Source organism: Mustela nivalis (assembly GCF_964662115.1).
Source record: "Mustela nivalis genome assembly, chromosome: 16".
NCBI classification, from domain to species: Eukaryota; Metazoa; Chordata; class Mammalia; order Carnivora; family Mustelidae; genus Mustela; species Mustela nivalis.
The window spans coordinates 55,410,505-55,433,316 of record NC_139035.1 but is presented as its reverse complement, the minus strand read 5'-3'; the positions used below and the strand labels follow the sequence as shown (position 1 = coordinate 55,433,316).

General features: G+C 37.7%; 1 protein-coding gene across 1 annotated transcript in view; it reads left to right on the top strand.

Moving 5' to 3' along the window:
• GPATCH2 (G-patch domain containing 2) overlaps nucleotides 1-22,812 on the top strand; it is a 174,020-nt gene that overhangs the window by 108,783 nt on the left and 42,425 nt on the right. Inside the window, exons 7-8 of the mRNA XM_082702996.1 lie at nucleotides 12,711-12,750; nucleotides 19,224-19,294. Coding sequence (XP_082559122.1) covers nucleotides 12,711-12,750; nucleotides 19,224-19,294 — 111 coding nt within the window. The remainder of the gene's footprint in view (nucleotides 1-12,710; nucleotides 12,751-19,223; nucleotides 19,295-22,812) is intronic.

Sequence of the window (22,812 nt, the reverse complement as noted above, 5' to 3'; positions counted from 1 at the left end):
TAGGACTTCCAAAACTGAGTTGAAGTAGTAAAAGGGGGGCATCCTTGTCTCATTCCTAATCTTAGAGGAAAAGCTTTCAGCTTCTCACCATTGAGTATGATGCTAGCCGTGGGCTTATCATATATGTGGCTGAGGTACATTTCTTCTATATGCTGAGGTACATTCCTTCTATAACCAGTTTATTAAGAGTTTTTATCATGAAAGGATGTTAAATTTTGTCAGATGCTTTTTTCTGCATCCATTGAGATGATCATACAATTTTTATCCTTCTTTTTGTTAATTTTCTATGTCACATTTATTGATTTGCAGGTGTTAAACCCTCCCTCATCCCTGGAATAAATTCCACTTGATCATTATGTGTGATCCTTTTAATGCTTTTGGTTTGCCAGTATTTTGTTGAAGATTTTTGCATCTATAATCATCAGGGATATTGGCCTATAATTTTCTTACAGTGTCCTTATCTGGCTTTGGTATTAGAATATAATGCTGATCTTAAAATGATGCAGTGTGGAAGTGTTCCCTCCTTTTTAATATTTTTAATATTTGAGAAGGATATTGCTTTCTTTTTTATTTATTTTCAACTTAAAAATTGTATTTGCTTGGAGTCATTAGAATATCAACAAAACAAGGTGCAACTTTTTTTTTTTTTTTTCCAACTACAAAGAGGTATTGAGTTAACAGAACAATTACTTTGTATTAGCTGCCTCAGAGACAAGGGAAAATGAGGACAGTACCATTCCCAGTGATAAATAATTTGGGGTGTGCACCAACAAGAAGCTGCTCAAAATCTCCATGCCCGTTTACAACCCCATCCTGTGCCAGGCAAGGTTAGTGGCTATTGAAAATACCACCAGGACAAGGCTATCTAAAGACACATTTGGTATGTTAACTGTACAGAAATAGACACTGAATAGTTTAAAACCATAACTTACACAACATTACATTTTAGTCTTTTGTTTTTAAAAGGAATGAGTTGTGTATAAAAGGGGCTAAATGCTTTATAGATAAGAAAAAAGCAAACCTTGCTAGAATCAACTTATCATCTTCTTCCTCTTCATCGTCTTCATCTTCCTCATCTTCCTCCTCTTCCATTTTTTCATTTATTTTTCAACCTTGACAACTCCCTTTTTTGCCTCAGCAGGCTTTCCTGTGGCTGGGTATGCAGCAGTCTCCTTTCTGCACTTTTCTTCAGCTTAGCAACCTTCTCTTTCATAAAGCAGCTTGTCATCTGCTGCAACTATCCCCCTTCTCTCCCCATTTCTTTGCAACATCACCAGTGCATAGGCTGGGATGCTGATTTGGGGATGATACTCAGAACAAAACAAGAAAAAGGCCACAAGAGTCCTCTTGGGTACATTGTGATCCTTGAACTTTTTTTGGTTTCCCCTTTAGGAAGGATGTAACTTTTCATTTTTCTTTCATCACCGGCCCTGTCCACCTTTGCCATGTCTTCAATTCTTTTTTTTTTTTTTTTTTTTTTTTTTAGATTTTGTTTATTCTAGAAAGAGCACACATGCAAACACGGGGAGGGGGGTGGGGGGTGGGAAGAATCTCAAGCAGACTCTGAACTGTGTACAGAGCCTGACATGGGGCTCAGTCTCCTGACAGTGAGATCATGACCTAAGCCAAAACCAGGAGTTGAACGTCTAACTGCCTGAGCTACCCAAATGCCCCCATTTTTTTTTTTTTTCCCATTTTAAAAGACATGGTTTTCCTACCTCTCTGAACACTTCTTAGAAAACCCCGAGAAGTTAACTGAAACATCTGGATGCTTCTGTGCTGGAAAGTTTGCACAAGGGATGCATATGATGAAATTTTGCCCCTCAGCTTTTTGGGACCTTCTTTGTCCATGTTTACTTATTTTTCTTCAATGAGGCACAGTCATCCAGTGCCTGTCTGACTCTCCCTTGCCCCAGAAGTGTCTTTGTGGAGTTCAGTATAGTACAATGACTGTCTATTAATTCTTCTTTAAATGTTTGGTAGAATTCACCAGTAAAGTTGTATGGTCCTGGACTTTTCTTTTCTGGAGAGGTTTTTGATTACTGCTTCAATCTCCTTACTAGAAGTTGGTCTGTTCAGATTATCTAATTATTATTTGAAATTGGTAGACTGTATTTCTAGGAATTTATCCATTTCTATGGTATCTAATATGTTGGCATGTAATGGTTTATAGTAGTTTCTTATGATCCTTAGTATTTCTGTGTTAACAGTTGCAATGTCTTCTCTTCATTTCTGATTTAATTTATTTTAGTTTTCTCTCTTTTTTCTTAATCTAGACAAAGTGTTGTCTGTTCTCTCTCTATAAAATCTAGCTTTTAGTTTCATTCATCCAGTTCTGTTATCTTTTCTATTTTGTTTACTTACACTGTAATCTTTGGTATTTCCTTCTTTTTGCTAGTTTTGGGCTTAGTTTTTGGGGGGTTTTTTGTTTGGCTGATTTTTTCTGTGTATACCTCCTTGAGGTATAAAGTTGTTTACTTGAGATCCTTTTTTTCCCCCTAATATCCTAATATAGGCTTTTATCACCATAAACTTTCCTCTTAGAACTGTTTTTGCTGTGGTAAGTGTTTGCGTGCCCATTAAGAACTGCCTGTTTGCTTTCTATAGTCCTATGTGTCTTGTGGACAGAAGCCCCATTGGTTTACAGAGGTAGATGTTTCAGGGCCCCATCCCAGGGTGAGAGTCCTGAAAGTTTGGAATACTAGGAGTATGTTCCAAACCCTGTGCCCCACAGGGAGAAGTTGGGAATTTGGGGTTTCTTACTGAGTATATGGCTTAGTGCTGGGGTGGGATTATGGTGAGAATGTGTCTCCTACCTACTTTCTCTGTTTCCTACCTACTTCAGTGTGAGTTTTTTCCTCATCTGCTCGACATGTAGGAGTCACTCAAGTAGTTTATGCATTTCTCTCAGAGGAAATTATTCCACTTATAGATGTACAATTGGTGTGTCTATGGAAAGGGAGAGTTCAGTGGCCTCCTCTGTCACCATCTTTGTCCCTAGCAGCCCCTTTCTGGTTAGTGACTATCAGCAGGAGTTTAAAGTCACAAGTGGCCATGTTGTTTGTTTAGGCATTAGGATTCCTTCAAGAATATAGTAGATTTCTGTTGTGTTTATAGTTACTATTCCTCGCCTGGAAATGTTAGTGGCCATGATGTCTTTCCTATATCCTTACTTAGCTTTTATGCTAAAGGCTTTTGCCTTGAGCCATGTAAAACAATGTCCTCCAGAGGTTAGGTACCATCTTTAAGAAACCTCTACTCTGAAGAAGGTCTAGACCAGAGCCATAGTCATGGCAGTCATAGCCCTGTTCACTCTAGCTTCCATGCCACTGCCTGCTTCCACATGGGAATTCCAAACCTGACTTTCCCTAATTATGAGTCTCTCCTTAAACTTGAATTGTAATCTCTAGACTGAAGTACCTCTTTTAGCAAATCTGTATTTTTATCCCTTTCTTTAGGCCTGCCCTTACCCATGTAGAGCAAATGAAGAAGGTGCCTTGTAGTCCTCATTCTACAAGTTTCTTTTTGGGAGATACCATAGGATACAGCATTATGAGAATTTTATTTTATACAAATAAATAAGTGTGCAGGCATATTTTGCACTACACACACACACACACACACACACACACAAAACACACACACAGTCCCATTTGAGTTATCTGTTAGTGCTGGCCTCTTTCTCTAGTCAGTTTAAAAACTGACCACATTTGTGCTTCATTTTGTCTCTTTCATTATCTTGGGGAGGAAACCCAATATCTGAAATTTTCCTAACATTTCCTTTAACAGGAGAGGGTATATAGTGTTTGAGGTAAGTACGGACATAGTTTTAGTTATATGCCTCCCTGACTTTCTTCCCAGATAATTAAGTCCATACTTCATTCAACCTGTTCCTTATTATAAAGTTAGATACATAAAACTGACTCCTGCTGCCACATTTGGTGTCTCATAATAGAAAAAAAAAAAGATATTTATACCCTCAGGATATGTAAATAATTTCTAAGGCAATCCTGGTCACCAAGAGTTTTAAGGGAGTCAATTTCCAGATTCCTTTGCTTCCATATTTATAGACCTTCTTTCCTGAAATCATTAGACTTGGTTACTTTGCTGATTCTCATTTTTCACAATTGTTTTTTTTTCCACTTTGGAAAAAAAGACACTCCCCCTCCAGCACCCCCCCTCCCTCCCTACACCCTCCAGTCCTACTTTTACTTTGGCACATTGCTTCACAGTGTAAAATCCTTTTGGGTTCCAAACAGAGGGACATTCCAAATACTGTGCTGATATTGTATGTTGACAGATTGAATCTAATGACCAAATCACAAAGCCTTTTACAAATTAGGTAGATAGTTTCTAATTATTTTTAGTTGTTGGATTGTTAAAAATTCTCTTTAATCTATAAATCATTGTGTGATTTTTGGCATAAATCTCTGAAGGAGTTTGATAATGAAATGATTGCTCTAACCAGATTCTTTTTATTTCCACTCACTTGTGAACAAGGTTTCTGAGCACTCAAATTGATAAAAATAAGAAGTGTGAATAGAATCAATAATAAAGGATAATACTCATCAATGGTTACATGAACTAGTTTGGAGGAAAAGGTTTTTTATGCCACTCCTAATAAAATTGTATTATGTTTAGGGCTATAAAAACATTTATGCTGGTTTCATTAATTAAATACTAATGATAACTTTTTCAGATCTTAAATAACTTATCAACTAAGAGTAGTTACCAGTGTTGACTGACCAATATATTCATGAAAATAATTTATTAACTCTAGTTTTATAGTCACAGAAATTTAAGAAAACTAGATGGATGGATAGATAGACAAAGACACACATTATTGTTGCAAAGGAATACGGCAAGGTTACTAATAAAAGACTTTTGAGCATAAAAAGATATTACATTAGGATAAACTTCTATGTGAAAGTGATATTGGAAATTCAGGGAGAAAATAAGCCAGGTAAATTTTCAACATTTAAAGAAGTGCTTTTCATAGTGTTTTGTTTTGTTGTCAAAGCAGATATGAAATCAGTGATGATATTTGGATCCCAAAGTGTATATTTAGAGGAGCGGTGTAATGGTTTTCTTCTAAAATGTTAATATATACAGTTTCAAGAAACTCATCTTCTGCAAATATTTAAATTTATGGTGAAAAATTTTAGGTTTCTACCTAAAATAGGTGAGGGGGATATTTTCATAACTGTGCCAGACAACATGTATGCAAAAGTGGTTGAAGACCCATGTTGAACAGAATGCTTGCAGGAAAAAGTAACAGGATGTTCTACAAATAATGGTTTAGACAAATTGCAGTTTAGTTTACTGGCATGACTGGAAGTCTGGAAGTGTAGGCATTTCCAGGGCTGTCAAGGAGGCATTACAGCGTTTCAGGAATCCTGGGCATTTTTCACAGAAGTGCCACTAGCCATTTTCTGTGCCTTCTATATTCTCCCTTGTGATATTTATTTCTACCTGATGATAATACTTACCACATTATTCTCTAGACTATAGTTACTATATACAGACTTCATTCACCTTAGTACGAATCATGAGTTTGCCGTGGTTAGAGACTTCATCTTCTTTAAGTGACTGTATGCAGCACGATGCCTTAGGCATCAAATCATGGGCTCTGGCTTGAAGGTTAGCCAGTTCCACTACTGGCTAGTGAGGGAAAGACACACTCCCTTCCTGATATTTGCCCAAAAGCATAGGGAAAGCACAGACTAACCGTCATGGCCTCATGTCATCCCTACTACAGTTTACCTCAAAGCTGTGATAACTCATCTAAAAGAATGGCTAGAAACGGTCATTAAATTACCAAATATTCAGCAACTCCTAATTGGAAGTAAGAACAAGTACTGCCCTCAGTCAGTTAACGGATTCTTCTAAGTCGATACATGTTTTGCTTTAGAAGGTCACCTCAAAAACAGTCTGATATAGCAGTACTTCAAATAATTTTACCTCATAGCATTTCAAGCTTAAAAACAGATTCTAACGAGTAAGGGAAAAAATATTTTAAAGGCTCCAACACAATAGTGTATAGGAATTTCAGTTTTGAAACCATGCTTTTATATGGTCACATGATGAACCAAGTTTAGGGTAGGGGATGACCAGTCGAAAGAAGCAGGGCTGCTGAGTTGAGAAGTGAAAAAGAATGTTTTCAGAGTTAATAGAGCAAATGCCCAGCAGGGCACTCATTGTGAAAAAGCCTACGTCACAGAAGGTTTTCAGCTCAGTTTATGAAAGTCCTAGAAGTTGATGAATAATAGTATGGATTGAGGCACCTGGGGGGCTCAGTCACTAGTAAGGCAGATGCTTTCAGCTCAGGTCATGATCTCAGGGTCCTGGGATCGGGCCCCATGTCGGATTCCCTCTTTGGTGGGGGATTCTGTTTCTCCCTCTCCTTTACCCTCTGCCACTCCTCCTGCTTGTGCTTTCTCTCTCTCTCTCTCTCTCTAATAAATAAATAAATAAATAAAATCTTTAAAAAGAAATAAAAGTTTGGATAGTTTCTATAAAAATTATATTTGACAATAACTTCAATTATTAAAAAGACTTACTTATAGAAATTTGGTGAACGGCCAACTTTGCTGCACACCTCAGATTATGGAATCTCAGTTTTAAAGGTAAAATGAGATGTGGTCTGTGCAGATAGTTAGAAGGCCTGCAGAATTAGGAAAAGGTGATTGTTAATAAAATAATACCTAGCTGCGTATTTAGATTTCATATAATCGTATATAACTGTATATATATTGCATAGGTAATCCAGTTGTTAATATATGTTAGGGCTCTTTGAATAGCAAATATTTAGCCCAGATACATGAAATAGTCATAAAAATAACTATGAAAAGGTGCACAAAAAGTGACAAGATACCCAATCCAACTAAAGCAGAGACATTTGTATCTGATTTCTGCGAAGTAACATTTTGTTTTAGAATTCACGTTTAATTATTCTGTTGACTTTCTGAAAATGTAAGTAAGAAAAGGCAGAATATAAAATTAACATATGACAACATTTTCTTTTAAAAATATTGAAGACTTTATTTTTGCAGTTACTTTCTGTTCACTCTATCTCCCATTCTGTGCTAACCCTAAATGGTTCCAGAACTTTTTTCCTTTTTTCCAATCACTTATGAGATACCTGTTTTTAAATTGAGTAAATATGATATATTAATTGATTTTTTAAGTGATATTTGTGTTTGCTTTTATTTCATTTTAAAGAATAAGACTTTTATAAACCTGCAGTACTATATGTAAATCAAAACTTATTTTAAATGCAAGTGGGTAACTTCCTGTAATCCTATGATGAATTCCTTTATAAAGCAAATATTTACACTTTTTTTTATCTTTTGTATAAATATCAAGTTTGCTTAAAGCAAGATTTGCCTGAATTAAAGGTTAGTTCGTTGGGAATACTTTTGTACTTTGAAATTTGGCATCTATTGCTTTGTAAAAATAAAAGTGGCTTCAACTTCAGATTAAGATAAATAAAATATACTGGATTAGTTCCTTTTCTGATTTACTGTGATTCCCTTGGGAAGTCGTTTTAACTTACATGTGTCTTAATTTTTATCTCTGGAATAAGGATAAGAACAGTCCTTTACATAAGACATTTTTATAAAGTACTTACGTAAAATAACAGAATAATTATTAAAGCAGGTGTTTTAGGTTGATGATCATGATGATGATGCTTTATCTGGATAGTATATTATAGTTTCCAGAGTATTTTCATATGCACCGCTCTCTCTCTGCATATTTTCATATGCACAGTTTTTTACTGCCTCTCTCAAGCAGTCCCAACACCCCCATTTTATACGTAATCGGACTTTTGGAAAGTCACACAGTGTATTCTATTCAACCAAAAGTCAATTTAAAAGAACTGTATTCAGCAGTGGAGTGGGGGGGGGATCCTGTAAATATTACACTTGAACACTAGTGTATCTACTGACATTTAGGAATAAATAGGAAGTTATTACAAAAATTCACAGAGTAAAAGTTCACATATTACTGTAATTCACCGTGTACTATAGGAGAAGAAAATGAATATTTATTTTAAATACCTACTCTATGCCAGGTTCTTAGCATGTTTAAGCTTCCCAATCCTGTAAGAGAAGTAGGATTAATTTTATTGTATAGGTGAAAAAGAGACCAAATATAATAGAAAAACTCGGATTTTTCCCTCCTTCTTTTTCCTGTGTGTGTATGTGTGGTTTTTTTAAAGATTTTTCTGTCTTTATTAGAGAGAGACAGAGATAGCACTAGAGAGCAGGAGCGGGAAGGAGAGGGAGAAGCAGACTCCCCGCCGAGCAGGGAGCCCGACATGGGTTCCCTTGGCAGGACCCTGAGATCATGACCTGAGCTGAGGGCGGACGCTTGCCCGGCTGAGCCACCCAGGCGCCCCTCCTGTGTGTCTTCTCTAACACTCATACAGAACGTGTCATTTCTGTCACTGGCTTTTTCTCATGACAACAAGCAGGTGTCCAGGACACCAACTGACTGTCCTGTTTCAACTTAGTTATGCCACGAGGCACCCAGACATGGCATCAGATGGTACAAGGTACAGGTTGAGTCCTACGACACCACCTTGCCCCCTAACGCCCCACATCTTCAGATGCCCCTGGCAAGCCCAGGCTGTTCCCTGTGCTTCTGACCCCGCAGATACAAATCGAAGGTTCCAACGACTGCCTCCAGCTCAGGACCCCAGTCGGATTCTGGCTATGAATCCGAGGTCCCTACATCACCTTCCTTGGGTTTATTTAATTTGCTCACAGAATTCAGAGAAATGTCTTACTTACTAGATTGCTAGTTTATTATAAAAGCATATAACTCAGCAACAGCCAGATGGAAGACATATACCAGGGCCAGGTATGGGAGAAGGTGCGGGGAACTTTCCGGGTGTATACCACTATCCCTGCATCTTCTCTCTGCCCCTATCTGGAAACTTTCCAAACCTTGCCTTTTTGGATTTTTATAGAGGCTTTATTACATAGGCACGATTGATGAAATCACTGGCCTTGGGTATGGATTCAACCTCCAGCCCTCTCTCCTCCCCAGAGGTCAGGGATTGAGACAGAAAAATCCAACCACCAGTCTAATAGTTGGCTCCCCTGGCCACTAGCTCCCAGGCTCAGGGAATGTCCAAAAACCACCTCATTAACATAACAATGTCACTCTCAACACTTGAGGAAATTCCCAGGGTTTTCAGAGCTGTGAGCAGGGAACCATGGAGTAAGACCAAATATATATGAGAAATACATTTTAATCATCCGAATAACCAAATATATAGTTTTCCTCTAAATCCCAGCATTGCACCTGCACTCAGAAAATAAAAGTAATTTGTTACAGTTCACCTACCTAGTAAGTACTGGAGCCTGTATTCAAACCTAGATCTTTCTGATTCTAAAACCCATGATTTAGCAGGCACACTGTTCTGAACTTCCTGGGTTTACATTTGCAGTTTTATAAAAGAAATGAAGGTTCTCTTGAGCATAGTCGGAGCATAGTTTTCGAATTGACTTTTTGTTTCATAGAAAAAAATAATGAGGAATATCTTTACATCATGGTCATCCGGTCCCCAGAACATGAGAGACCCCGAAAGAATATGGAAGACCACCTAAGCCATTGCTGTGATTCTTCTCATTTCATAGAATAACATGGTGCCTCTAGTTGTTAAAACTCTGCCCTGTATCTCAAGCCATTCATTTATCCATCCATTCAGAAAATATCTGTGAGGCCTACTATGTGCTAGATCTGTAGTAATGAACAAGACTGACATTGAGAAAAGAGAAAAGAGACATTGATCAGTAAGCACACACTTAAATGTGTATGTACAGACTGACACACAGATGATGATTATATAGTGAGCTGAGTACTCTAAATTTAGAGAATGTTTTTAAATAAAGATTTATTTATTTATTGAAGAGAGAGAGAGTGCAAGTGGGAGAGGCATGGGGGAAAGGGAGAGAATCTCAAGCAGACTCCGCGTTGAGCACAGAGCCCACCATGGGGCTCGATCTCACAACCGTGAGACCCATGACCTGAACCTAAACCAAGCGTCGGAGGCTTAACCGACTGTGCCACTCAGGGGCCCATGTAAAAGACAACTTTTAAGAAAAAGAATTTGAACTAAAGATAGAGATAGATAAAAGGCTTCCTTAAGGAAAACAAGCTTGAGATGAAACCTCCAAGAATTAAGGAAATAATGACAAGAGGAGCATGTCAAGCAGAGAGCACAGCTCTGTGTTCAGAGGATGAAAGCAATGTTGGCCGTAAGCACAGAATGGGAGAGAAACAGGGAGTTTGGGGTGAGACGGGAGGAAGGGAAGCAAGAACTGATGATGCTGAGGCCGGTGGGCCCTTTAGGGATTCTTTCTCCTGAGACCAGTGGACAACCCTTCAGACCTTGGTTTGCGTTTGTTTATTTATTTGTTTGCTTGAGGTAAGGGTGTGAATAACCAAATATTCAAAAAATGGAACTTGGAAGCATCACAGTAGCTCTGCAGTATGAGAAATGGAGTCAAGTTAGCAGGTTTAAGAAAAGTAACTTGCTGGTGGTTTGGATAGGGAAGAGAAAGGGGTCCAAGCTGAGCTTAGTTGTCCTTTGGAAGGTCGGTGCCGCCGTTCACTGGGCTAGTGAACTAGCTAGATGGAGACTCGGTTTGTGACAAGAAGAATCTTAGCAGTATTTATGTATTTATTAAAAAATATAGTAAGCCCAGGGGCACCTGGGTGGCTCAGTCGGTTAAGCATCCAACCCTTGATTTCGGCTCAGGTGATTTTGGGATTGTGAGATTGCACCTTGTATTGGGCTGATTAAGATTCTCTCCCTTCTTCTTCCTTTGTCCCCCACCCCCACCCCCATTCTCGTGCCCATATGCACGTGTACATGCACATGCATATTCTCTCTAAAAAAAATTTATATATAAATATATAGTAGGCCCATTACATGTTAACTTAAATAGCATACTTTTAGGAAAGTATGCTATTTTTTTCGCCCAAAAAAATTAGTGAGAACATGCTATTGCTTGCACAAATTACTTTAATGTCTGGCTTAATAGAAGACAGCTTAGATTCCTTTCAACCTGGGGTGAGATGTTGCTTTGGTTGAAGCATATGAAGAAAATCCAGCCTCACACAGATAAGTAGTTGGACAAGGCAGGAATATATTATTAGCTTTTTCATTCCAGATCTTTGTGGCTATTCTTTGATATGATATTAAAACACAAAGAGCGGTTATTTCTCAAAAGTTCTTTATAATGTCTAATCCAAAAACATATCAATGATTATTTTTTCTATTAAATCTACTGTTCTGCCTTGAACTCTGAAAGGATCACTTATACACCATGATTTAGTAAACCATACATTGGTCATACAAAGGCACAATCCCTAACAGGGGGGAAATATATTAGTCGGGTTGTCTGGGTGAATAGCTTGCTTCTAGTTGGTTATTAATCCAGATGTCATTTACAGATACCAAAAGTGTCCATTCCACATCAAGGTAGAATGTGACCTGCCAAAGAGCATCACCATCTATGAGCTTGAGAAGTTGTTCCAGTAAGAGCAGAGACAAATCCTATTAATGTAGAGGCTGTTTATTCCCAGGTGTTTGTACCACAGAGGCTGGAGATTACATCAAAGTCTTAGAAAATCTGCCCTTTTAATTTAAGTGTCTTGTCCTTCTGCAGTATAGTATGGTGGGTGCGCACCGTGGGCAAATAGCCTAGTGTCTGCGCCTCATTTCTGTACCTGGAAAGTGAGAAGAACCTTGTAAGGTTTTTATAAGGAGAGGAAATAATACATGTCCTGTGTCAAAAGAGTGCTTGGGAAACACAAGTCCTCAATATTATTGTTCTCTAAAAAACAAGTAGCATTAATAATAACATTGGTATCGTTCTCTCTGGGCTTTTTGTGGTTTATTTGCCACTGGGTTTCTCTTGATTTCCTACCCCTTGATGCTTGCAAGTAGTTTTGATGCAGAATACTGCCGAAGGTCTAGGCGGGCAACTAATCACAACTCCCCGGTTGTGAGGTTGAAGAGGCCTCCCCAGATGGGTCCCTCCTGAGGATCCGTGGAGTACGGGTGGGTCAGGCAGGGCAAGGACAGCTCGAGAAGGGAAGCGTCAACTCTGCAGCGACTTCCATGTTCGGAACGTTGTTGTTGAACTTGTTCTCAGCCAGAACACAATTTGTTATCATAGTGGAAGGATCAGGTTCAAGGTACCTCTAGCTTGGACTCTCCAGAATTTACACCAAGGGCTTTGTGTGATTGTTCCTAGGGGCAGAGCCAGAGGATATAATATTCTGGTATTTTTAATGTTTTTTTTAAACTCCGGCAATCCAAAGGTCATAATTTGTTGTAACGATGCTATAATTAAGTTGTGGTAAATGATAGCATTTGAGGATTTTTATAACCAGAATTGATTCGTAAAATGAATACAGTCCCAGCAGTTTATGTTAACATAATTAAATGGAAATGTAATTCTAACTGAGTTTGCTTATTAAATTGAAAATTACTGGGTTATGAGCACTCTTACAATTCTGTCAAAATTGGTGTAAGTCTAGAATTACATGAAATATCCATTAAAATAAAGCATATTTAAGACTCTGTTGCTGGTGGCGAATACATTTCTTAAAGCACGTGCAGACGGGTCGTGTGAGAGCACGTGCTTTTCGTTAGGCTCATGCTAACTCCTTTTCTCTTTCCTCTGCAGCCATTGGTTTAGCCCTGGCGCTAGGACAGAGCATGCCCAGGTAAGGAACATTCTACCCAAAAGGAAGTTTTTTAGTCTCTTTCAAGTATCAACGGTCTCCCTTCAAGGTAGTGGATCAGCTCTGTGAGAAAAGATAGAAATCCCAGCTCATTGAAAAAGGAGTTGATTGTGTCCGTGCTTAACATACTAACCAAATGCCTCATCCTCAGTAAGCATCAGAATGCTCCCTTACCGCCACTTTCCCCTGTCATGAATGTTACCTCCACGGGAAGGCTGTGGGAGTCACTTGTCTGTAGGACTTCACCATTTACATTTGTTTTTCACAAAGTTGAGGTATCAAGATAGTATGTATGCTCAAAAAATTCCTTAATATTAAGTAAGGTCAGCCAGCAAGAGAATATTTTTATTTTTGAAGTTTAGAAGATGGTCATAGTTTCTTACAAGTTTACATTGTATTTTTCCATGAGGTTTTTTTCTTTTATTGCTTAGTAGTATACATGGCAGCACAGTAATTAGTTACCTTAACAAAAACTTTTCATTTCAATGAACTTCACATACAAAATAAGCACTTTTTTCTTTTTCTTTTGAATGTATTCGTTTTCTCTCCTCAGCATGCTGTGGTAATTTAGGGCTTAGGTTTTTGAGAAGTTTTAAAGCATATGCATTTTACAGTTAGCATCCTTGTTGATTTTTTTTCTCATTATGAATTATAAAAGTTACTAAGTAGGTCAAAAATATGTAAGAAATGCCTTTAAATACATGAGAATGAACAACCTCACATCCACAGGGATGATTTTCTGTGAAGGGTAGGTAGGTAGATAGGGAAAGAGGTAGGTAGGTAGATAATACATTCATGATGTTTAATTTCTTAAGCTGAGCCACAGTTGATTGTGTATGCCGTAGTTCCTTTTACTCATAATAAGAAGGTGTTAAATACTGCATTATAAACTATACTAACTTTTTAACATACATGAGCCTAGCTAAAGAAAAATATCATGTAAATTCAGCTTTAATAGTATTTTGTGAACTTGCCCTTTTCCATAGGAGTGATTGTCCCCTTTAAAGATATTTCTCATAATAATAGTATTATAATATGGACTGCTGTTTCTAAAGATTTGGAAATTAACCAGACTAAGTTATGTCTGCGATGTGTTTATCTTATTATTCAAAATGTAAAAATTAGACTTTTTGCTTTCCCAAATGGTTCATGTCTCTCTGTGTACCTATGTACAGTGCTTACAAGAAGATGCTGCTTCTGGGTAATATGTCATATCAGGATATAGATTATCCCAAAATATAATTTTTTGAAGCTCCTCTTCTACCTTTTAGAAATACTAAAGTAATGTTATAAAGTTGTCTTTCATATCACAGTATAACTGGTTGCTTCTAGCCAAGATTTTCTTCCTACAGTTAAAAATCAACAATGCTAATATCATAAAGAGAAAAAAGTTGAGCAATTCTTTTTTGCTTTTAATTTTTAAAATCTTTTTGACCAGTTTTCAAATCTGCCTTTCGTTTAAACTTTGATACATCATTTCAGATTTCTGTCTTGAATGTAGGTTATTAATTAATGAGTACAGTTGATTCTTACTATCTACAGTAGCTGTGGTTTATAAAGTCGATGTGAACCCTATAGTAGCATATACTAAAACACTACTCCTAGGGAAATACAAGGTTAGGTTCCTGAGAGGTCATAAGATTTTCATTTACTGATCAATACATATTCTTATTTGTTGTATATTTATGTTTAGTGATACCTTATTTAATATAGATATCATTGATTCTTAATATCTGAAGGAAGCTTGTTTAATGCACATGTTTCCTCTGTAAGGTCTCTGACAGCCTTGTACTTAGGAACACCAGACAGCACCTCAGCTTTATCCTTGGGGGCCACTTTAAATGATTAAATAAAAAAGAAGAACACAAAAATCCAAAAACTGTAGCACTAAACAGACTGCTTGTTCACACTGAGAGCTGAAACACCGAGCGAAGGATCTACTCATCAGGCCTCAGCTGATGAGCGTGCAGGACAGGGGACCCAAATTATTGCCGCCCCGTACGTGTCTGTGAAGGACTACAAAAATGTCGGAAGTAGGATCTTGGCATTACAAATAAATTTTTGCAAATAGGCAAATTTGTAAATATGGAATCCATGAATACTGAGAAATCATTGTACCTAGGTGAACATATACAAACCACACAGAGACCACTTATATTCTGAGGGATGAACGTTTCTTAATTCTACTCAGATCTAAGTCTAGCACAGTAAACTTGGCTAAATAAACCTCAGTGCAAGTGATGAAATGCAAAAACGTAAAGAAATGCAAAATCCTTCACCAGATTGTTGAATGAATGACTGTTGGCCTGCATGATGACCTTTTACTTTTCCCATACCAACTTAGCAACATAAAGAAAGGGTAACATTCCTCACTTTTTGGAAAGCGCACCCCTTTCTACTTCCTCTGTCTTACAATTCCTCTTTCCATTCTTTAGTCCTAAATCCCATACCCATTGACACCATGTGTACTTCTCACTCTTTCATTTACACATTCAGTAAATAACTATTATCCATCAGCCATTATCTTTCAGGTACTCTCTATCTTTATGAAGGAAGGTATTTAGAAAAACAATGTAGCTTTCCCCTGTGGTGGTTATAATCTGGGGCAGGAAAGCAATAATGACACAGTCTGTTGTGAAATGTTTGAGAAAACCACAGAGAGGGCAGTTATAAAGGCCCCAGAAGAGCAATAAAGTTGGTTCAGAAATGGAAGGAAGGAGAAAAAAGCAGTTATATGAAACACCGTTTTTTCTGGTCCTACTTTATTCTGATTTTTCCTCTTTGAACATCTAATGATTTGACATTTTGACTATATTTACAAGTATCTTAAGGAGTCCTAGGCCACAGTTTAGATATTACTTAGTTCTCCTTTTAGGGTGAGGACACTGAGAGCCCACCTGTGAAGAGATTCAAAATTCTTTGGTAGACACTTGAGAAATTACAGAGAAGTGGCTGCTAACAGAAATATTCCTGAGCGAATGCCTCTGAGTATCAGGTGGTAAAGAGAGCGTTTCTGTGGAAAAATTCCTCTCTTGGCTTCTTCTCTTGTATTAGGGACTTGAAACTTTTAATAATCTTGTGAAAATATTATGAAGAGCCACAGAAATCCCCTGCTCCCTTTCTGACAGTAAGAACCATCATCCACAAGGAACACTTCTCTTCCTGGTTTAATGCAGTAGTTTTCAAAACTGTCAACTTTTTGTAAACCTCACATTGTACTAGGTTTTGTGCTTATGAATTTTCATTCTTATGTGGGTCATTTTTTAATATACATCTGCAGGTCACTAATCAGGGAGTTGTGTCTCCATCTGGCCTAAGTTCAGCAATCTGAAAGTTGGAAGGTAAGAAGCACTTCGCACCATATTCAGAAGTTCTGTTATTAATCAAAGTTGGCGTGGTCGAGTCAGAATCTTAAAAATTGACCTCACTTGTGACACTGATAGTAGTTCAGGGAAACAGAAAAATCATCAATAAGAAGAGCGAGGAGTTTCTCATGAGCTTCTCTTGCTTATTACAGCAGAGCTCAAGGATTCTTATGTCTTTGACCATGAACTCAGGACCTGACTTAGCCTTCTACCCCACTGCACCCTGCCATCCTTTTTCTTGTTCTTTGGGACATAGCAGAAATGTGTTGAGAATCTTTCAAATACAAATACATGTTTTCTGTTTTAATAACATTCTGGATTAATTTTTTCCTCTTTGCCCCTTAGTAGCTTCCCATACTAATTAATTGGATTCATGACCCATAGATCTGAGTTTGTATTTTTTTTTATCTTGGTTTGATTTTAAATTTGCAAAGTTGCACCTAGATTTATAGTTTTATTGATTAAGTGTGAAAATTTGTGATGGCTTTTTAATATAGAAGCACTGTATTAGATAATTCCGATATTGGCCTCCTTTTGTATACAAAGCCCATCAAAACTGTAAATATGAGGGAGAAAATAAATTCTCACATGAATATCATAGAAGGAGCTCTAACATTAGAATTTAGAGAGGGCGCTATCTCATTTAAGTTGATCCAGTGGTGGCCTCTCCGAGAACTATCCAGACCTAGTAGGTACGGCCTAATATTTATTTTGGTCCTTATAGTTGAATTTTCAAAACTAAACTAATAGAATTCTTATTTTAGAATGTCGTGTTTAGGATTTTGAGTTCTTTGCTGTAACTGTTTTAACACAAACCGCCGAAACAGCATTCACATATCTTTTATCTTAAAATTAGGCAAGTTAGTTAGCTACTACTATTAATTTCAGGTGGATGTAGAGATTTTATCATCTCACCTCTGGCTATCTGTGTCACAAATGTTGGTTTGTACATATGTTCTTAAAAGGCACTAGACTTAGAAATGCCAAGAAGAGCATAATTATTTTTATTTTCAGAAACAATTTTGTTTCATGGTACGAAGTGTTTCTAAATTGAAACACTTTCAGATTAATGGACTTAAGATAAATGGTTGCCATTTTCTATACATAGTAATAATGAGATCAAGCTTCAGCTGCCTATCAGATACTAGATCTCACTCCCTACTTCTTTATCACATTTATTCCATCATTCATTCATTCAACAAATGGTTACTGAGCACTAAAACTGTACCAGACACCGTGCTGGACCTTGGAGATGCAAGAATGAATAGGGGAAGCAAAGGGCCGCAGGTGAGCGAGAATGTGGTGCGCACGGCAAGCTAGAAAGTTCAGTATGGCGGGGCTATGTAAATTAGACAAGAGGAGGTTAGTGACCATCACCAGAGGGCAGGTGGGTGGAGAGATTTGTGAAATAGGCTCAGAGGAAGGAGAGTGGCCTTATCACAGTGAGCACTGAGTAATGGACAGAATTGTCGAGTCACTGTATTGTACACCTGAAACTAACAGAACCTGTGTGTTTACTATACTGGCGTTAAAATCAAAAAGAAAAAAAAAGAAGAAGTAGTAGGAAGGTTAGGTTGGGGTAGGAGGAAACATAAGAAATTAGGAGTTTAGAAATGTAATCAAAGTATGAAGGGCCATGAAAGGCTTGAATAAGATTTAGGGGTTTATCCGCAGAGAGTAAACTAGATCTAATTTTAGAATTACTGGCTGCAACATGGAGAATAGATTGGATAGGAGTGAGTCTGGAGGCAGGGAGGCCTTTGCAAGTAAGAGAAAATCATGGTACTCGGGTGGTAGTAGTGGGGAAGGAAAGAAGTAGATATTTAAGAGAAATTTAAGATACATGTACTTATCATTAAGACCGTCCTGAAAGAATAAATAAATGATTTAACTACATTGTTGATGATCTAAGTTCTGTTTCCTCTCAAAGGTGGCCAAATGTTGCTAATTATTAATTCCAAATAATGGCATTGAATAGTTTAAAGCAGTTTTTTTTTTTTTTTTTTAAATCAAAAGGTATTGCTACTGGTCAGACAATACCCACTGACCACCAGGCTCATTAATTACAATCATAGTGGTAGTATTTGAACCATTTTGCTCAGCACTTCTTGTGTTTTGGTCATAGTGCTAAGCATTTTACATGGTTTCTCTTGTTTAACCCTCCTGGCAACCCTATCAGTAGATATATTAGCTCCTTTTTACAGATGGACGTGAGGGTTAAGTACTTTGCCTCAGACTGCCCAGTTTGTAAATGGCAAATCTGTTCTTAAAACCTAGTAACTTGTTAGTTACAGGCACAGCTGGGATTAGAACCTAGATCTATCTGCATTAGTACTTTCAAGATTTCTACTTTTGTTAGAGTTAATTTCTAATATGCTGTGCTTCCTCCTTTTGGCCCAGTCTTGTGTATAATTATATTTCTGCATAAATAAGATAAGCCACAGTTTGAGCAAACACATAGTACAGAGTATTGACTACTCGGGGTTTTTTTTCTTTCCAATTAGTTACGGCAAAGCCAAGTGTGAAGGGAAGTGGATGGTAAGGCATTTTGAGGAGGCAATCAAATGTATATACATACTTTCTAATTATGTATTTCCAAGCCAATAATTTCTTTGAAAACAAATGTTTTAAGTGTGTTTCTTAACCATGTTAGGCCAGGAGATACAGAGAAAATATTAGATCTTTTATGTCAGCGTAAATGACAAAGTCTCAAAAATTCACAGCTGAACGCAATGGTAAAGGCCCTTGGCAAGGGAGGTTATGTGACTTTAACCAAGACTACTCCAGAGAACTCCGATAAAGACTGAGTTCTAGAACCTCCCACCCGGAGCAGTCTCGCTGTCAGGGAAACGTCAGATTGCCAACGCTTGCTCCCAGTTTTGTTACAAGAGTGTCAACGGCATCTCCAGTGAGCCCAGTGGTCTTTCTTGTGAGAGAAACCAGTAGAAGGCAAAAAAAAAAAAAAAACAAAAAACGTTACTGCAAATGCAGGAATGGTGTCCCTTTTGGAAGTGGATCACCCTTCCACTTCCAAAATAATACAATGAAACTATTTTTGTTTCTACTACTTTGTCTTAACACTTTGTATAGCATCAGCTTCTGAGAGATAACCGAGCTGAAAGAGGACACAAGAAGAACTGTTCTGTGAAAACAGCCAGCAGGTAAGCCATTCGGATCATTTTAATTCTGCTCAGTAAGTCATGTGCTCTTTTTCTCCCCATACCAATATGAATGGATGAGTGATAGCTGAGTGGCCTTTGAAGTTGCCGTCTAAAGAGCCAGTGTGAAATATTCCAACCATTGTTTATTAGAGTCGATTTCAGGATTATTAGTAATGAATAGAGAGATACCATTCAGAATGAATTTTTAAATGAAAAGAAAATTTCCGTTTCTCATAACTAATCAATACGAGATCAGGATTTAGAATAATAATTTTAGTTTTCCATTTAAAAAAGTAGAATAAGTCTTTTTCCCCTTAACTTATAGGTACTTAGACCTTATGAGAGAGCAACATGTATATTCTAATAATATATAAATGAGTCTATAGAAAATACACTCATTTTAAGAAGTGCTTCTGGTTCTTACTCATTTTATATTGCTGAGTTGATGTTATTTTTTTCCATTAACAAAGAATTTGTCTCAGTCGGTTGTTTTAGATGTATGTTTTCAAATTTTGCATGTGGCGTTTCTGAAGACTTAATTTTTATTTAGATGAAAATGGTTCTCAGAATATTGATCAGAACTACCACCCTGGGATTTACACTTACTCAATTTTTAACAAGATAACTGACTTAAGATAAATTGTATCCCATGGTTTCCCATTGGTAGGGCGCTAGCTGCTGTGTTTAACTGTCCCAAAGAAACAATAGAGCTTTAAAGTATAATGTTGTGCAAAGTAACCTCAACTGAGAACCCACTAGATCTCTGAAGAAGCGAATATAAATCCTCTCCAAGCATGGCTACCTAATTTAGACAATCAAAAACTGTCAAATGGGGCACCTGGGTGGTTCAGTGGGTTAAGCCTTTGCCTTCAGCTCAGGTCATGGTCTCAGGGTCCTGGAATCAAGCCCTGCATTGGGCTCTCTGTTCAGTGGGGAGCCTGCTTCCCCCTCTCTCTCTGCCTGTCTCTCTGCCTACTTGTGATCTCTCTCGCTCTGTCAAATAAATAAATAAAATATTTTAAATAAAGAAACTGTCAAATAAATAATAAGTTGACCATCAGTGATAGTCAACATAAAACCAATATATTTACCCCTAAGAATGTCAGCTCCTAAGATTATAGCAATATCTGTATAAAATGTATACAGTTTATAAATAACTGTGGATGAAATATTTATACAAATAAAATAAGCAGACAGCAGCTCACTATTGGAATTAATCAGGCAAAATGGAAAAAAAAACATATAATTGTTAGAAATGAGAAATATGATTATTAAAGAGATAATTAGTGAAATGGAGATACGGCCAAAGAAATAGACCAGAATATAGCCTAGAAATACAAGTAGATGGGAGAGTAAGAGAGTCCTTAAGAGACACAGAAAAAAGTCCAAGATATATTTAATCAGAGTCTTTGATGAAGAAGGGCTTAAAACACACGCACACACGATATTTAATGAGATATTGGTTAAGAATCCCCAGTGTGAAAGTTATAGATCTGTACTTACACATACAGAAAGCACAATGGATACTTAGTACAATAAATTAAAAAAAAAAAAAATCCAGGGGCACCTGGGTGTCTCAGTCGGTTGGGCATTTGCCTTTGGCTCAGGTCATCATCCCCCCACATACGGCTCCCTACTCAGCAGAATCTGTTTCTCCCTCTTCCTCTGCTTCTCCCCACCATTGTGCTCTCTCTCACTTGCTCTCAAATGAATAAAAAAAATCTTTAGGAAAGAGAAAAGAAATCCACACCTAGTGGTATAGTGTAATACACCCAAAACAAGAGAAAATCTTAAAAAAATCCAGAAAGAAAGGACAAATTGTCTAGAAAGGAATGGTAGCTATACATCAGATGTCTCTGTAGTAGCAAGGAACCCAGAGCACAGTCGACTCATCTTCAGAGTTGTAAATTAACAGACAGCCTAGAACTGTGTACCTAGAAAAACATCTTTCCTGGATGAAAGTGAAGTAGGCACATTTTCAGATTTTCACAAACTAAGAACATTTACTATCAACAGACTTTGGCCAGAATTTTTAAAGGATGTGTTTCCAAACAGTGGTCACCACCCCCCCCCCCCAAAAAAAGTCTGAGATTCAGGAATGATGCAGAGCCAGTAAACTGAAAAAGATGTAGGTAAATGTAAATAACCATTGTTTGTATAAAGTGATAATGATGTGTGATTCATAGGCCTTTTCAAAAGACAATCTAAAATAGTGGACAGCAATAGCATTGGCAAGAAGCAGATGAGTTGTGAAGCATGGGCATGGGACAGGGCCAGTGAGGAGCTAGAGGGAAGGGTTCCAGTGAGGCATATAGAAGGTCTTGGGATGAGGGTATTTTCATTATCTTGAGTGTGCTGATGGTTTCACATGTATATACCTATGCCAAACTTGTCCAGTTGTACACTTTAACTGTGCATTTTTCTTATGTCAACTACACCTCAATCAAGATCTTCTAAAAAAAATTTGGGGGGGCCACCTGGGTGGCTCAGTCGGTTAAGCATCTGCCTCCAGCTCAGGTCATGATCCTGGGATTCTGGGAGCAAATCCTGCATCAGCATCCCTGCTCAGCAGGGAGTTTGCTTCTCTCTGCCTCAGCCCCCACCCCAACTTGTTCCCTCTCTCTTCTCTGTCTGTCTCTCTCAAATAAATAAAATCTTCAAGTAAAAGTCAAAGTCTTTATGTTGGCCTTCAAGGCCATTTGTGATCTGGCCCAGATCTTTTCGCTTCCTCCTTGACATCTTCTCCCACTTCACTTCTTACTCAACCCTCCTGCACAGTGGCTTCTCTGCTATTCCCCCAGCACCCAATCCCACTCATGTCTCATGGCCCTTGCACATGCTGTTCGCTCTCACTGTAACTATCTTTATGGCTTGCTTCCTGTTTCCTTCAAGTCTCTCCTCAATGTAAAAAAGGTTCATTATCCACCAAACCCATCAAACTCTGTCTATTGATCTGTCTTCCTGATTGTCAAAGAGGGACAATCTCTTTAAGCTTCATGAAAGCAGGGTCTTTGCTTTACTCACTAGAGTATCCCCAGTACCATAAACAATGCCTGATACATGGGCAATAAATATCATTTCATAAAATATTTGTAGAATTCATTTAAAGTCAATTCTATGCAGTAAAGTGCTTTGTTTGAGTCCTTGTGGGGACCTCTACAGTTAGTGTCTGACTCTGGTCCCCATGTCACTACTTATAGGCTGGGTGATCCTGAGCAAAAGACTTAACTTCTCTGTCCCTCAGTTTACTTATCTGTGAATTGAAAATAGTCAGACCTACTTCATAGCACTGTTAGAAGGGATGAGTTAGTGCCTCTAAGGCATTTAAAATGGAAGAGCTCAAACATTAGCTCTTATTTCAAGGATGGTCTTGTTATCTCCACCTGTGTGTTTTCTCAGCGCTTGTTCAACTTTATTTTTTTATCCTATTTTTCTTCTACCTAGTTTAGAAACTCAAATTATTATTCTATAAGACTTAGGACAAATATGGCAGCCCCCAGCCCTGTCCTTCCCCATTC